The sequence below is a fragment of the Idiotropiscis lumnitzeri genome, chromosome 5, assembly GCF_059441095.1.
Source record: "Idiotropiscis lumnitzeri isolate Australia: NSW breed Sydney's pygmy pipehorse chromosome 5, RoL_Ilum_1.0, whole genome shotgun sequence".
NCBI classification, from domain to species: Eukaryota; Metazoa; Chordata; class Actinopteri; order Syngnathiformes; family Syngnathidae; genus Idiotropiscis; species Idiotropiscis lumnitzeri.
Window position 1 is genome coordinate 25857666 of NC_142395.1, and position 17005 is coordinate 25874670.

The window sequence follows — 17005 nt, forward strand, 5'->3', positions numbered from 1 at the left end:
TACAGGAAAGCGTCACGGGCGTGTCAACACACTCAACTGACCAGCTTGTGTGAGTGCGTACGTTGCAAATGTGCGTTTGTACCTGGAGTGGAGCAGCGTGGAGCGCGTGCCGGCGGGACTAATGAGGTGGATAGCCAGGTTGCCCCTCCGGTTGTACGACAGCGTGAGCTGAGCTTGGACGTGTTCCAGCGAGCTCACGTGACTGTCGCTCCCAAGGCAGGCATCCACGCTCTTGTTAACTGACAAATGGCCGCCAATGTTTCTGTCAGAAGATGCCAAATGAAGTCAGAGGTAAGTCATTTGAAGTCGTTTGCCATCAGAACTTTTACAGGCTTTCCCTAAGCTCGGGATCAGAAGGCTACTTAACTCCTCACCAGTGTGATAGTCTGTAAGGGGCAAAGAGTTTGTAGCCTTGAAGAGGATTAGCGTTTCACCACCTGTAGGGACCGTGTTTTTTTTAAAGAGTCATGCACTTTTTTTTTTTTGGTTTTGTTTTGACACCTTCCTTGCCATAGCTGCCTAAAAGGTTTTTGTGTTTTAGAATAACACATTCAACTTATTTAAGAAATGACATCTGAAAAGGTGGGATCGCGAACTGCTATGCTTTAAAGCAGAGTTACAAATTCGGTGGAATTTTAATTTGGCCGCTTTATAAATTAATTTCCACATATCTTCTGTGTCTGCATTTATTGCACAAGACGCAATTTTCTTTCCACATTTTGAAAATACCGCAGGGAATACGTCTGATGTACATTCTGTTATTCTAATTGTGACAGAGAGAGACTGAATCCCGACCTGTTCCCTTGGTTGAATTCCGTCTGGATGGCGCTAACAGCTAACCCTTTGAATCAAATCACCTGCCCTGGCTGCTGCTGCCTGATGCTTAAACCGTCAGCCCAAAGAAGCCAAAACGCAACAAGTGCATAATGACTGGGTGAGATGGCAGAATGTTGACGGGAAAGTAATGTAGGCAAAATGGCCCAGTTTTGTTTTCTTCCTTTCATTAACTTGCTTTGGAAACATTTGACAGACACTGCTACCGTGGAAAAAAAAAGGCAAAATAAAAAATAAATAAATAAAAAAACATTCAAGCAATGGATACTTAAGTACCTCCTGTTGTTTACCTGCCTCTTAATTCAATCCAGGCAGACTAAATCAACAATTCTTCAGTCTAGTTTTAGCCGCAGTGGCGTGTAGGCTGCTCTAAATAGTTGCATATGGGGAGGATTATCATTGGCTTTAAAATCAAGTGAGCAGTGTGTGTTGCACTCACTTTGGCTCGTTGACCATGGCGATCACACATTTTCGCTGTGGCCCCACGTTGGTCCATTCCTTTGCCAGGGCTACAATTGCACTGGCGTCAAGTAGGCCATATCCGTAGGAATGGCTGACTGCAGGAAATGAGAAGAGAAGAGATGAGAAAGACATGACAGCTGGCCTTCTGAATGAAACAACCTCAAGTCAAGCTTCGGAACACATGCCACTTCAAGAAATTGAGTTCTTTCTTCAGGACCTTGGATTGCCTTCTCCAATTTCAATTTAGCTTCAGAAATGGAGGCAGAAGAAAATATTGCACCTGAAGAGTGGATTTTTTTTTTTTTTTTTTTTTTTTTTTTTTTTTTTAAATCAGGCTCAAGTAAGGATCAAGTATAAATATTCTCATCATGGAGCATTTTAATATTCATGTTTGTTGATCATAAATAAAATTGCCACAGGACGTTTTAAGCCTTATTCTTTTAATTTTGTGCAATGTGTGACTAGCTCGTCACATTAACAAGGACATACCTTTGCGTCCAACTCCATTGGTATTCCAGTCATCGGTGGACAGGTGGGCAGGGTGAGAAGTCCGCACGACCAGATGTTGCATGTCCCTCCAGGTCAATTTTTTACTGGAACAAAATGCAAGCACCAGCACATACGTGCACACACACACAGTAAGGTTGACGTTCTCAAATTAATTTCAACCCACATGATTGAAGACAACTACTTTCTGCAATGATCATAAAAGTTGCATCTAGGAGTTATCTCCACTCTTCAATGTGCTTCAACTTGACAAAAATGTCATGTTCAGCAGAAAAAAACGCCAAGTGTACGAGTGTAAATTTAGATCAGGGGACACGAGGACATTTTCAGCACATGAATCTTAGGACAAAAGCTGTCGGCAATGTGAGATTTGAAAAATGACTGATGAGCACTTACTTTGCCTCAAGAGCCAGAGCGATGATCCCAGCAGCCAGTGGGGCGGAGGCAGAGGTGCCGGTGTGGGAGTCTGTGCATTTAGCCTTAAGGTCTGTCGTGATCTGAAACGGAAAAATAATTACATTAGCTTACATGTGCCTGCTGGGACAGAAAGGGTAAATGTTTTTGGACATTTTAATAGCCACTTATTATATTATTATCATGTAAATCTATCTGCTGGAAGGGAACACCGTTGAAATGTTAAAGATGAGGGAAATTGTGAGCAGCAAGTACTCAACATGGATCCCGTGTGCAGGAGGGGGATCAGATCGTAAAATCATAGAACGTGTTGACATTTCTTTCCTCTACCTCGACACAGGTGGTGTCTTTTTACCTTCAACTTTTGCAGCAAACCTACTTTATGATCTAACAGCTGAGGGCTGTGGTTGCACAGGGCAGATCCGAGAGTGATTTGCAAGATGTGCAGTAATGTGAAGCAAGAAGCAAGCAATCTCTGAAAAGATACGGGTCAAGAAACTACAAAAAAAAAATAAGGGATGCATGCTCCGAGCCAATCACGCGCACCAAGGACACGGCCCAAGGTTATTTCAGTTGATGAAAAATAATAAAATAAACTACAATTTAAAAAATATTTCCATTAACGAAATAAAATTTTAATTCTTTCACAAAAAAAAAGTATCACAAAATACAGTTTATGTTTGTAAAACTAAATAAATGATTTATTTTTAAATTTATTTATGTCATTATTACTGCACGGCAGTTAGCCAGAAAGGGGGAAGGTCAAACAGCTGCCTGGGAGTTGTTGTCCTCTCAATTTGTATAAAACCACAATAAAAAGTCTGAGCCCAATCCGACGAACCTGAACGATCGCAATAAACCTACAGTTGGCCAATCACACTCGTATGCACATCGGGCAATTCAATCTCACACCAAGTTGCAGGAACAGGAAAAACGGTGCTCTCTGATGGGCAATCTTGACTTTTACACCAGTAACAAGATTATTACAAGTACAACAAAAAAATTGAAGAGAGAAGCCACATGTGTAAGGGATGTGACGGGCTTTGCAGTGCCTACCCAAAAAATGTTACTGCAAGAGTGTAAACTGAAATGATTCTGTCTGTGACATGAATGTTAAGCAGCAGCCCGCCACGGAGGATGGTCCAAAAGTGAATTCATAGATACAAAAAAAAAAGCAAAGGACAGATCAGGAAGAGGATCAGGGAGTCAAAAAGCTTCAGATCCCAAGCTATGCATTTCAAATTCATCAATAACCAATTATTGGGTAACAACAACCGTACTCAGTCGTGTTTTTCTTGATTGTCCTTGAACATGAGCCCATTTTAAAGCTTTTCATTGGACAGATATTCGGAGCTTGTCATAGGACACAAAGAAGACATTCTGAATGGTCGTCGAAATGTGAAATCACACACTGCACACTTGATGGGGAAAAAAGTAACGGGCGCCAGACTTCCTTTGTTGCAGTTGGTCCCATATTGGCAATTTCAACACCACAGCTGCTGCTGCTTCAAAAGTTCTGTTCCGCGGCAACACGTCATCATTAATAATCACTGAGTGAATGTTTGAATGAGGTGACATTGCCAATAGTAAAAGAAAAGCACGACAGAAGTGAAGACATGAACCATTTAAACACATAATTGCAGAGTCTATCAAAGGAGGAGAAAAAAAACCACAACCTACTATTTGCTTATCGTTGATGTTGCCGGAGCTGTAGGTGGTTGCGAGAGTTGAGGAGCAAGCCTCGCTGTACCAGGGGACCAGGCCATTCTGTGTGGAGCTGCTGATGGAAAGGGTGTAGATGCTGTTGGTGTAGCCATCACAGTTACAGCTGTCCTTATCTCTCCCACCATTGCCGGATGCCCACACAAAGATGGAGCCCAAACCGCCGCGACCCTGAAGGTTGAAGAAGAGAAACACGAGCAACCGTTTGACCATAACGAAAGGGAGAGAAATTCCACAAAATCGTTGCCTGTTTGAATTGAAAAGGTCAAGCAGGTGAGTTAGGAAATTAAAAGCAGGTAAATAACAGATGGCAAACAGGACACACCGGTTCCTGCAATATACCAGGCAAACTCTCAGTGCTTGAAAAATCAGTCATTTTTATGATATCGGGTGGTTCCATTTCTGTGCACTGATCCAACCTGTACATATGCCGCCAAGTGCCAACTAACAGTGCAGTCACTGCAGCAATCACCAAAGTAGTCTGTCAGCAGTCCCAAATCAGTTTTATGACATGCCTCGAATCCCACAATTTATAACGAGCCTTTGTTAGCTACTTGGATGCATTTATGCAAGGCGTGCAAGTGAGAGCCTGGGGTGGGATCTCTTAGTTTATCAATCTTCTTTTACATGACACAATCTAATGCAGTAAAACAAGAAGGGCCGACGAATTGCAGGCCTGTTTACAAGGTCTGTTTACAAGTCAGAGAAGACCAACGGCAAATCAAAAGTCTTGATTTGTTGCTTCGTGTGAGCAGACTAAACGACATTAGGTGTTTTAAGGCTCGAGCTAACACTGTATATCCAGCCATTGTGAATATTTATGTTTGACAGCAGTCTTTAAACACCCTGCGCCCATTTTTTTTTACATCTACAGTATATATATATATATAGATATATATATATATATTTATTTACATGCAGAGTATGTAACATAATGAAATCATGATGATATTCTTCACATTGTCATATTATATCCAAGTGTTGTATTTTTAAGTGAGAGTTTTCATCCAATGAGAATTCAGCGAGCTCATGTTGCCAGGCAGATTTCACAATACCAGTAGCATGCACTATTTGTCCGAGGCCTATCGATACAATTGTGCGGGCATCTGTTCTGTCAAAGTCAATGAGCTTTCAGAGTTGTTAGACAGTTGCGATAGCCAATCAGACCACGAGTTGGTTACAGTGAGCCTTCTCGCTGGCCTTACGCTGAAGCTAATGAACGCGTTTTGTGATTGGATACTCACTTGCGAGGGGGCAACGCTATGCGGAATCAACACACCCAAAAGTCGTAAGTGGCAACCGTTGGAAAATGTCAAATATATTTTTGCTTTTCTTCAACCACAATGGCTGAAGGAGGGAAAAGTGTGACCTTGCACTTGCTGTGCGAGTTCCGAAGTAAATCAGTGAGTTTAAAATGAACTTTCACGCAACATGTCCTCATCAAATCCAATTTAATTTCCTTCAGTTCACATTGAATTTTCATAATTCTCCTGACTGGTGGCTTTCAGAGTACATTCTCTTCCATTCATAATTGTCAGGGTCAAATACTGCTTTGTTCCTTCTGCTTTTGTCCTCTCATGCTTGAACGCTTTAATTACAGACTGTTGAAAGGAAGCCACACACAAGCAGTAAATAATTTCTTTCATACAAATGGCAACCCCGACCGGCACCAACTCACCCAACCACATGTACACACCTCAGTAACTCCATGCAGAAAGGCGTCTTTTGCAAGTTTAGCAGGCCCATCCACAGTTTTGCCATCATCCTCCGGACCCCAGCTGGCACTGTAGATGTCAATGTGTTGGGGGTTCAGGCTGAGAGACTTGGCCTCCACCACGTCTGTCACCTCACCATCAAGCATGCGCACGCCTGCATTGAACACACACACAAGTACAATCGGCTTACTTTGTCACTTTAAAATGAGAACGTTCACAATCATCATTTTAGGATAAGTCACATTTTTATTTCATCATTGAAATTGCAACAAGATTATAGTGAAACATACGGTCGATATAGAAAGTTGACACACCCCTGTTAAAATGTTTGTTCATGTTTATTTTATTTTATAGACAATAATGAGTGAAAAGAGTAAGGTTCGCTGGATTAAGTTGGCGTGTTTGTTTAAAAATGGTTCCTGAGATGTTTCGTTGTAGGAGGACCACAAATATAAGTCTATCATTCTAATATCCACTTAATAGACGGGGTGAGTTGGCTCATTGTTTTATTTATTGCATCACTCATGGCTTTAGACCTTTAAGTAGGCATTTGTGAAGATGTTGTAGGGCAGACGTTTGCTTTTGTGAAGTTTTCAAAGACTTTTTGCACAGTGGGGGCTTCACGCGATGGCGGACTTTGAAGTACTCGGCTGCCGCCGGCTTTGTGTTTGTACTCTCTTAATCAATGCCGGCGTTAAATTAGCAATTGAATGAATTACTTTTAAGTAGTATTATGTTGATGTGAGTGTGCAATGCCAATATAACAATCTTGAACGAAGCGGTGCCTGGGAACATAAACAAGCTGTTTTTTTTGCTTTTTTTTTTTTTTTTTACTTCCTGTAAAGTTGTCATTTTAACAGTATGAGGAATCCGCCCGACAGTGACGATATAAACTTTGAGAAGCTAAGTAAAAATAAACAACTGAGATACAGTTAAACACATTCAGAATTACCAAATCACACTCAAAATTGTGTTAAATGGGAGTCAGTCAAGGCATTAAAGATAGCACGTAACACTTCTGAAATCGTCATGATCAAGTGGAGGAAATGCGACACAACGGTGACATTTGCGAGAACCAGATATCCCTCCAAATGTGATGAAAAATTAAGAGGCCGACAGCAGCGCTGAATGAGCTGCAAGAATTTCTGGCAAGTACTGGGCTATAAAGTGCATGTCATTACAATTTCTCATCTTCACACATTTGGGCGATGAGTAAGCTGGCAAGGTAGTTTAAAATGGTAGCAGGGGTGTCCCGAATGAGTTTGAATATGATATGCTGATTTTGAACACAGTTACTTCCTCAGGTAGAAGAGGGTGTGCACAGTTGGGCAACCACATTATCAGTTGTTTATTTAAAAAAAAAAAATGAATACAACCCAATGACTCCAATTTAATTCTCATTTTAGGGGAGGTGTAACTCAGGTACACAGGGACACTACCGGGGTGTTGCATATTTGCATAATTCATAATGCCTTTTGGCCATCCTAACAAACACATAGATGACCTCACCACCAAGATGAATGACAGATAAATTGCCGCTCTGCTTACAATGGTTCAGAAAGAACAAGTTTAGCTGCATTGGAGCTTAAACTCAATTTCTAATAGAGAATATTCTTATTCCGCTAAATCAAAGAGGTGACTGAGATACAAAAAGATTTTGGTTGGAACGACAGAAAGTAAAGTGCACCGAAATAAGCATAAGATCAAATAAACAAGTGGCCGCAGATATGTCCAAATTGCTTCTGCCCATGTTTACATTCTTCTCTTGCACCTTACTTTTTTTTTTTCCATCAGTGACATTCCTTCGAGAGACGCTTACTAGTAAGAAATTAAATACAATTCCAAAACACGCATTGGGAGCATTACATAATTCCTCCGAGACAAAATGCTGCTCTATTTAAAGAAAGCAACGACCATCACTATGACATACTGTAAAAGTATCAAACAGGACTTTGTAACATTTCTGTGGTGGCGTCAACTTCTTCGCAAGGGTTTTATAATAGAGAAATTAAAAAAAAAAAAAAAAAAAAAACTAAAGGACCCCCGGGGTCCCCAAAAGGTCATAAAGCCGTACCTACACATGTATACACACACTTCGTTGAATAAAGTGATCTGTAAAACTACAAACAAGTAAATGTACCTCCAGCTATAAATTACATCCAAATGTCTATTATTGGACTTTCACGATTTTAGGACAGTGTACGCATTCATCAGTTTAATGTTCAGTGAATGCGTGGCTCATGCCAGGACAAATTCCATACTTGGACCCCAAACCTAGCAATAATATGTCAGATTCCAAAAAGGTTTATTTTGAAACATTTTTATAGAGCTTGGAATGTATTCTTTAGTGCCAAGAACAACTTTGAAAGTTAAGACAGGATTGCAAACCACTGAAAGTGTATTTCTCTCACTAAAGAGTCTGTGAGGAATAATGGCTGCCAAAAGTGAACATGTACCCGTCTGCATTTTGTTTCAACTAATTGCAAATCATCTGTTCAAACCACAACGTCACAGCTGGTACACTTTTGAAGGTTCCTCCACCGAGGAGACCACACACAGCACACCTTTTATCTTAATGAGAGGGTATATATTTATATTGTGCGTTGAAAGGGGGGGGGGGGTCATCCCATATGGAAATGAGGTGTAAGGAAACGAATCACTGAAGAAGGCTGCAAAACCTATTTCACATGAAATGTCACTGCTGCTCTTACAAACTCGTGTAAAAACAAGTTTTACATGTTTTAACAGTGTGACGGGTAGGCGTGGGAAAACTACGGCCCGGGGGCCACATGTGGCCCATTAAATGTTTTAATCCGGCCCGCCAAACTTGAAAAAAATTAAATGAATAAACCTTGTTAATGTTTTATTTTCTAAACACTGTGGTATTTCAAAGACATATATTGTTGTCACTTTCATTTAAAATGTCTTTTTCTCCGATGCGGTGAGGTTAGCAAAACACTCCATTCATCTGCTCCTGGTCCGGCCCCTTTTGTCAAATTTTAGAACCCATTGTGGCCCGCCAATCAAAAGGCTTGCCCAGCCCTGTGTTAGGGTTTCATCCAAAATAAAAAAATAAGAGAAGGAAAAAAAATTACTTACGTCATGGCACATATAACCTTTAAATCATCTAATTAATTGACATTAAATATGAACAAATTGTTTCAAACTAATGACAGAATAGGACAGTCCGGACAAAAATTAAACTAATGTGAACTCAACTGAAAAATCTTTAAAAGTAATAAAAGCAATTAAAAAAAAAAAAAAGGATAGGGAAAACGACAAAACTCAGAAAGCTTGTCAATTATCTTTCAACACTCTTCGTCTGTCACCATGCATCAATTATAAAGCCGGTTTGAAGCAGCCGGGCCTTGTTCTAGTTGTGGTTGTGTTGTAGACATCAGAGCAGGCTATTAGCAACATTGTGCAAATGTGTTTTCTGTTGACTAGACGTCACTCCAAGTCTGTGATGTGGCATCGAAAATCTCCAAAGCCCTTCTGTTGTTAGTTAGAGACAACAGCACTGCCATGTCTGTTCACATCAAGTGACAATTATTTTATATATTGTGTCAGATACAACATCTGTACATTATGTACACAGATTGAATATCCAGTGTCATAAAAATATACTCAAACGAGCTGTGCGGAAAGCAGAATATCGCACCATAAATGATCACTGCTGACGTTTTGCCAACGACAATTTGCAGTCAAAAACATTTGACAATACATCCTAATAGTTGTAACCGTAGAAGAGAATGCTTGTGGAAACCGTCTTCACTGTGTAAAAAAAAAAATACAAAAATGCATTCAATGGTTTCATAATGAGTTAAAGTAAAAATGGACATCAGAGGACAAGCCAGGTCAGCCTGGAATTATAATTGGGAATGTAAACATCTGATTTTGATTTGGATTCATCGATCAAGCCAATAATTAGACAAAATTGCGGTCATCATCAGTCGACTGAAACCTTTACGTTCAGAATGCAGTTGTCAGTACTTGCTTGGGTTTACATACCTCCAATCTTGGCATTGTAAGCCACACCGACTCCACAGATGTCATTGTTGGCCACTGCCGCTACCTCTCCTGCACAGCGAGTTCCATGTCTTAAAAAAAAATAAATAAAAAAAAATGCAGGGTTGAGATGAAGCATGTTTTTTTTTTAACGACTACATTATCACATATCATTCACCCAAAATTCTATAGCATTTTAGTGTACACTGTAAATGGGAATTCCTCCCACACGTCCTCAGGGTACCTTGGCGGGGCCCGGGTGGTTGTGGGTGATGTGCTGCTCTCGAGCAGATAGCTCCTAGAGGGGTGTTTCCTCTCTTGATCTGAACCCAACCCGAAGTCTATATGCTCGTAAATTTAGTTTTGTTTGTGTGTTTACACGTGTGTGATCATACAGAGAGTGCGGCGTGTAACCGTGCTCATGTGTTTGACCTTGCCGGGGGCTGGGGCCTTGTAGAAGGGTTGGTGGGGGTAATTATTTTAAATTGTAAAGCAGTTTGAGCTACAATATCTGTATGGAAAGTGCTCTATAAATAAAGTTCAGATCGATTTATTGATTGATAGATTTATATGGCCAAGTAATGCACTCAGCTAATAATGTTGATAGTGAGGGAATGTGTTTAAGAAATATGGTGAAAGGGGCGCACCGAGACAAAACAAACCTATGAAGGAAAGGTTCCTGGCTTTGATTTTTTTCAAACAAGCCTAAATTCCTATTTGTCAAAAAAAAAAAAAAAAGCCACTGAGAGAATTCACTATACATTTACAACCCGCAAGAAATGTTAACCTTGGAGGGGAGTGAGCACAAAATCAGTCAAAGGAAAGGCAGACTAAAACTATATCCTGTGCATGTGAGATGGATTTTTGTGAATAGCCATTTGCCATTTTAACACCGTGTCTTTCATTATTCCCGAGCCTCTGTTGTGATGTATCTAGCTCCAGGCCCTGCAATGTTCCGAGGTCCAACAGACTGGCTGATCAGCACATTCCAGTCAGGTGCATTCCCCTTGTTGGCCGGATGAAAACATACTCCCAATGCCCTTCAACATATTGCAGACCTTGTTGCCGTTTAACCAGCCCCAAAACACCCCAAAGAGGAAGACCAAGTCTGTGTGCCACAAGAGAAACTACTCTACAAATAAAATTTTATCCAGCTAAATTAGACATACTTAATGACCAGACACACAAATCATAAAAAAAGTGCTACATGTCAGATTAAAGTGATCACAAATCGTTTTTTTTTTCCAGCACTATGTGAGCTAAGGGAATGCACGCTCGGCATTTACATAGCTCAAACGGCAACGTGTGAGCGTCACAGGGCTGCTCGATTAGTCAACTAATCACAACGAAGTCGAGAATAATAATTAAACAGCCCATTCGTTTTATTTGTATCTTTATTTGGCGCATTGCTTTTCTCTTGAAACCGCCTCGTCTCACACTTTCCTCGCCGGCTGTAAATGCCTGACGAGGGCACACATGCGCAGTAGTGGTGATCGGGTCATCCGTGATGTAAACAGAAGCATTGTGGGTAATGGGATGGGTTGTCAAGGCTACCTGGTGTTAGCAACAGACTCCTTAAATTACGGCATATTTGAGCCACAACTACGACGCGATCATCTCTTTCATGGCAGTAACGACGCGGATGCTCGATTATCAAGCAGCCATAGTCATAGGCAATTACTTTTGTATGAGTTTCATAGAGGGAGGAATGCAGGATGGTAAAACAAAATACAAAAAAAAAAAAACGATAGAAGAATAAACCCACACAAATCAACGTGGCAATTTCCCAGAACATTTTATCTTAAACACTTCCTGAAATCGATTCGGCTGGGGTACTGTTGCAGTCGTGCGGCACACATGCTTGGCATGTAGCTGATGAGAAGGAGATAAATGATAAGCATTCAAGCAACCCTTTTCAAACTCAGCCTTTGACATGTTCATTACAAACATGATAAATGGTTTCATGGAATACAAATGCAATCAGAGAGATAGATTCATTTCTTGGTTTAGGAATCGGATTTAGAAAAGTGGAGACCTACTTTGTCCAGATATGAATACTATGCAGCCAGTATCCCAAACTGTGCATTATTCCGCCACTGATCTGTCACAGCAGCCCAAGAACACAATTAGTACGTGATTTTATTTCAAAATAACCGCAAGGCCACTTGCTTAGTAACAAGCATCCGTTTGATATAAACATTTTCAGGTGCTCCTTTTGTACAAATACAATTTACAACATGTTTAATTGGAAATAATAATAATTAAATTTAAAAAAGCAAATAAATGAATACAAATTCCATACTTAATTGCTGTCTATGCGTAACCCAAGAGATAAGTAAGGTCAAGGTACATGACAACATTTATTCATTTGTTTCCTCGTTCCATAACCGGTGGCACAGCCAAGCCAAATTCACAACCACGCATGTCAACCCAAGTGTCTCGTTAATGCTCAGATGACCGAATAAAAGAAAGAAAAACCGGATCTGAATATTATTCTTGTTCAGTGTTTTCTTCCTGATATTCAAATTGGGGGTGGTTTTAGTGGTAAGGAGTTAAATCAATAACAGATGTACCAACAGGGTCAGTGAGGCATTGTTTCCAGAATCTTCATGACGTCAGTATTGCAAAACAACACGTTTCTGATCATTGCTATCTCGTGGAGGGAAACATTAACTACAAAGAATGGCATAAAACTCAAGTGAAACATTGAGAAAATATTTCTGTACCAGGATGTAATAGGATACCATAACTGAATATGAATAAGATAATCATATTAAAACATGCCATTAGGGAGCATATATCAGATGCGCTTATATACAGGCGCCAAAAATACAACAATCTACAGTTCGTCTCATCTGTTCATAAGTCACAAGTCGGATACTTCCAGGAAGTATACGTATTCATATTCGTGTCTTTTACATTGTGTAATAAATCAGAATGCACCTGACAGAGATTGTGATTCACAAAGACCCATTTCACCAAAGTCTTGTTTTGATTATAGCAAGAAGCCCAAGGCAAGGTCGGAATAGTGAGACAAACTGGCGTCACATCCAAGTTTGATGTGGGCCTTGGGCCCAAAACAAGATCACTATTCATATCCGCAACTGGCAACACCTAGCTCACTGCACAAAATCAGAACCGAGATTCTGTTCCACAGTTTTGCTTGGGAAAGGCTACTGTCATACAAATGGATTCAAACTTGTGTTTGCAGATAAACTACAGAGAAAAGACATTTGTGGCGGCCAAATGCCGAGTTATAAGACAACATGTCAGAAATATTGGCTGATAATTTGGTCGTTCCTTGGGCGGCACAACATTTAGTGGTGTTAAAAAAAAAATGTAGGTCTGGTTTTCGGGTTAACACCAATACTATTTCATTGTTTTTATTCACAATTAATATATAAAAATTGGAACAACTTTTCCAACTTTTCTTGAAAAAAATCGCAGGTTGGACATTGCAACATCGAACGATGTTATAGTGGTTGGCGTGGCTCTATTTTTTGTCTAAAGGCTGCTTCTGACGTCTATTATTTATGAGAGTTCATAATCTAACGCAAACCCGAAAAAAATCCAAGAGGCATTTTAGGCTATGGTCTATGTTGTTTGCCATCTTGAAATTTCACCAATTTGAAAATAAAAATATTTCCCATTGGGTCTTGATGATTATAGAGCTGTGAGAACACGGATAAAGTAGAGGGCCGGTATATGTTCAACTAAAAATAAGTATGACATACGCTGCAATTTTGAATTTGGAAAATCACAACATTTTTTGCTTAGATTCGACAAGAAAAACTTAGCATGGTAATAAAACATGAATAATGAATATTTTAAATCACGTTGGCATCCTCTGCAGACAACCCGGAAGCTATGAGCCGAGTGTTTGAGGAATACATAAATAAATTCTAAAAGTGCATATTTGTAAACTATCCTGATGGGACTCGAAGGAAACTTTGGAAAAAAAAACAAAAAAAAACCCAGAAAATCTCGGCAGCATGCTCTGTTAGATAAACAAGAGGGTGAATGGTCACATTGCTACCGAGCCATCCTGATTGCAGCCCATATGTTGGGAAAGAAAGACAGCTTTATGGAGGTGAACACAGTTGGGCTTTCTCCACGCAAACAGACACGTTCAGTCTAACGTAACCTTGCACGGTTTTTCCTGCCCACTGGTTGTTTACACATGCATCTGCACCAACCCACTGTAAGGCAAGAGAAACAAATGCGCCACAAACACGGTGCCTCTCATTTGGTCTTCCCACGGGGAAGGCATCGAGAGCTGGGTGGCACGAGATAAGGGCTGAGATGAGCCAAGGTTAGGAAGAGTTGCAGCAAGAGCAAAACATCAATACTAAGTGTCTTAGCTGGGCTCTGGGCCACTATGAGCCGCAAGAGGTGCTTAAGTCGGCCTTGGCAGGACTGTCAAAGTATGCAGCTCCTCCAAGCGAGTGGCTCACCCACATTTTTCCGAAATCCAATATTTGAGATTTTGACTGATGGGTGGGTAATCGTTTCCAGTTCCCATAAGCAACTTATTAAGCAAAGGTTTATGGGAAGAAGTGAATAAATGCTTTCAGTGGCAAATGCGCGACTTTATTGACATTATTTGTGCGGATATTTACTTAATCTTTTTAAGTGTATTTAACACATTCATTGCTGTGGATGTTTATATTCATCCAATGGAAAGTAACTGTTAGCTAATACCGAGGTAGATATTCTTCATCAACGAGTAGACTTGGAAGAGTGTCTTTGTAAACCAATGTAATGTCTAACAAATTTCTGTAGATCAGGTGCGTGCAAACTACGGCCCGGGGGCCACTTGCGGCACGTTAAACGTTTTAATCCGGCCCGCCGAACTTGAAAAAAATTAAATGAATAAACCTTGTTAATGTTTTATTTTCAAAAAGATGACGCAGTTCATGGAGTGAACAACTCAACTCAAGTGATGCGGTGAGTGTGTCGCTCATGGCAAGCGTTGTAGCTGTATACCTGTAAAATTATTTTGACATAAAATGGCCTTGCTCAGGCTTGTTTTAGTTTTTAAATCGTTTGAGGTGGGAGACGTCACGGCTCTGCTTGACATGTTTCTTTTTGATAGAGATCTTATTTTTTCTGTTATTCGGTCAGATACACGACATTAGTGGAACCAACCAACCCACATTCTAATTCAGATTATTAAGGAATGGAAAAAAATACAAAAAACATTTTTTTCAGGTGGAAGACGCCTGTGCTTTCTTAATAGGTTCAATGCTTATATATTCTAAAACTGAATAAATGCAACCAAATACACTTTTTTTTTTTTCTCGAGTTGCTACCTTACGTTCGCAAAGAATGTGCCATGTTTGAGCATGGCTGTTGCCAATATTCCAAGTGAGTTTCAAGCAAAAGAAGAAAAAACCTCAGGCAAGGGCAAGTCGCAAGTTGTATGGATGATGGACTGTAGGCGGGTTCATTCAGAGCCAGGGGATTGACTCACTTTCATTAATTCTGATGACTTAATTCAATCAATTCTCTGCAAGACATCGCGGTGGTGGTAAACAACCTCTAAGGCCACCTGCAGAGGTCACTTCAATAAATCTGTTTTCTTCACACACTTCCTTTATCCGAGGGCAGATTTACTCTTCTTATGCAAGCTATACGGTATTAACGTCCTAGTGGCACAGAGGGAAATAAAAGGTCGCCACAATTATGAAAATGAAGGCCGAGCTCATTACGGGGAGCATCTGGGCATTTTCGGAGCCTATAAGGCTTAAAAAGTTTTAATATCTTAATACCCTCAATCGGACATGCTTTGAGAAATGACGAGCCGTTGCAAAGTATGAAAGACGATCAGACCTGTTTAGCTTGGCTGAAGGAGGCAAAGAAAATTGCATTTTGCTCCAGTCAGAAATGAAAACCAGTTGCAGATACCTGTTATCATTAAGCTGTGTATATCTTGGCTGAGGGTCTGGGTCGTCATCATTCACATCATAGCTGGCCTCCGGGTCCTGTGACATAAGTCAATAGTCCAAACTGGTCAAATGCATTTATGTAAAAGATGGAAATATTTTAAAATGTTCCAATAAGTGGAGCAGTGGATTTTTTTTCAAGACACTGCTTACATAGTTCTGACTGAGGTCTGGATGGTTCTTTTCGATTCCGTCATCCAGGATGGACACCACCACACCTTTACCTGTGTAGCCCAACTGCCAAGCAGCTTTGGCGTTCAAGTCATGGTGGTTGGTGTTGTGCTGAGGATGTAGGGGAAAAAAAACAAAAAACATTTATCTTGTTTTGTTCTTTATTTCATCGCAACAAAACAAAAAGCTGCAAAACAGCAATTTTCAAAGGCTTATTCACACAAGCACATGCCTAAGTAATATTTCGTGAAAGGAAAACATCAGGGAAGCAATAAGGCAAACTATAAAAGACACGTTATTCAGCCATAAAGAATCAGCGCAACAAATTTCTTTTATCATTAATGCAGGCCAAAACACCGGAGACTTGGAGGACAGCTCGCAAATCATTTTGTATGCCGTTTCATTTGCTGTTGACATTCAGTCTGACCTTTTCAGAACTGTGGCTTTCATCTGCTTCAACGCTATCCTTTAAGTCGTCAGTCGTTACAAATTTAGTGTCTGATACACTATCCGAAGAGCCTTAAGTCTACTAGTTAGAGCCTTCAGTCTACCAGACACCATGACGTTTGTTCCTCCACCCTGTCATGCCGTTGGAACAAAAATCATCATGACAATGACCTTAGAAAGATGCCTACCCAAATGTAACAACTAAGGCCTGCAAATTGCATCAGTTCATCAACTGTATCATATTATCATGCCATGAGATGAGACAATGAAATTGGTAGCAGAAAAGTGACGGAAATCTATCACTCAGATAGCAACAAACCATCGTCGGCGCCATTATCGCACAGACATAAAACTGGTGATTAGTCTTTAAAAGCGATGTAGTAGTTCTATAAAAGCAATATAGTAGTTCGAGAGTTCAATAGTGACATTATTGTGTCTTTGCTCTGCTTTTCCTCTTATCTCCCTTTTCAGTTAAACAAACAAACAAAAATAAAATGGCTGGCCTCCCCACGCATGAATAAAGAAAATGGAACAAACGGCAGCGGAAGAGGCACACAGCTCTTTTGTAGCCATGTTGAAAAGTGCATGTATACATTTTGATCAAAGCCAAGCTGATCCCAGCGGTGAAAGGGATTTGAGAAAAGCGAAGGTGTTGCTCCAGTTTCTATTGACATTTGCCATTTAAGAAGCTTTTCAACCTAGTGCTGTCATATTTAATTAAAAAAAGAAATGTTTTCCCACACCAATTGCATCCACGTTTAGTTAATAATTTATCACACT

General features: G+C 40.2%; 1 protein-coding gene across 4 annotated transcripts in view; it reads right to left on the bottom strand.

Annotated features, from left to right (window-relative positions):
• furina (furin (paired basic amino acid cleaving enzyme) a) overlaps nucleotides 1-17005 on the bottom strand; it is a 53942-nt gene that overhangs the window by 4956 nt on the left and 31981 nt on the right. For all 4 annotated transcript variants that reach the window (XM_088297343.1, XM_088297344.1, XM_088297346.1 and 1 more), the window contains 9 exons: nucleotides 15761-15889; nucleotides 15570-15646; nucleotides 9666-9754; nucleotides 5636-5808; nucleotides 3898-4110; nucleotides 2200-2300; nucleotides 1786-1889; nucleotides 1274-1391; nucleotides 83-262 (listed from right to left, as the gene is read on the bottom strand). In XM_088297343.1, coding sequence (XP_088153469.1) covers nucleotides 83-262; nucleotides 1274-1391; nucleotides 1786-1889; nucleotides 2200-2300; nucleotides 3898-4110; nucleotides 5636-5808; nucleotides 9666-9754; nucleotides 15570-15646; nucleotides 15761-15889 — 1184 coding nt within the window. The remainder of the gene's footprint in view (nucleotides 1-82; nucleotides 263-1273; nucleotides 1392-1785; nucleotides 1890-2199; nucleotides 2301-3897; nucleotides 4111-5635; nucleotides 5809-9665; nucleotides 9755-15569; nucleotides 15647-15760; nucleotides 15890-17005) is intronic.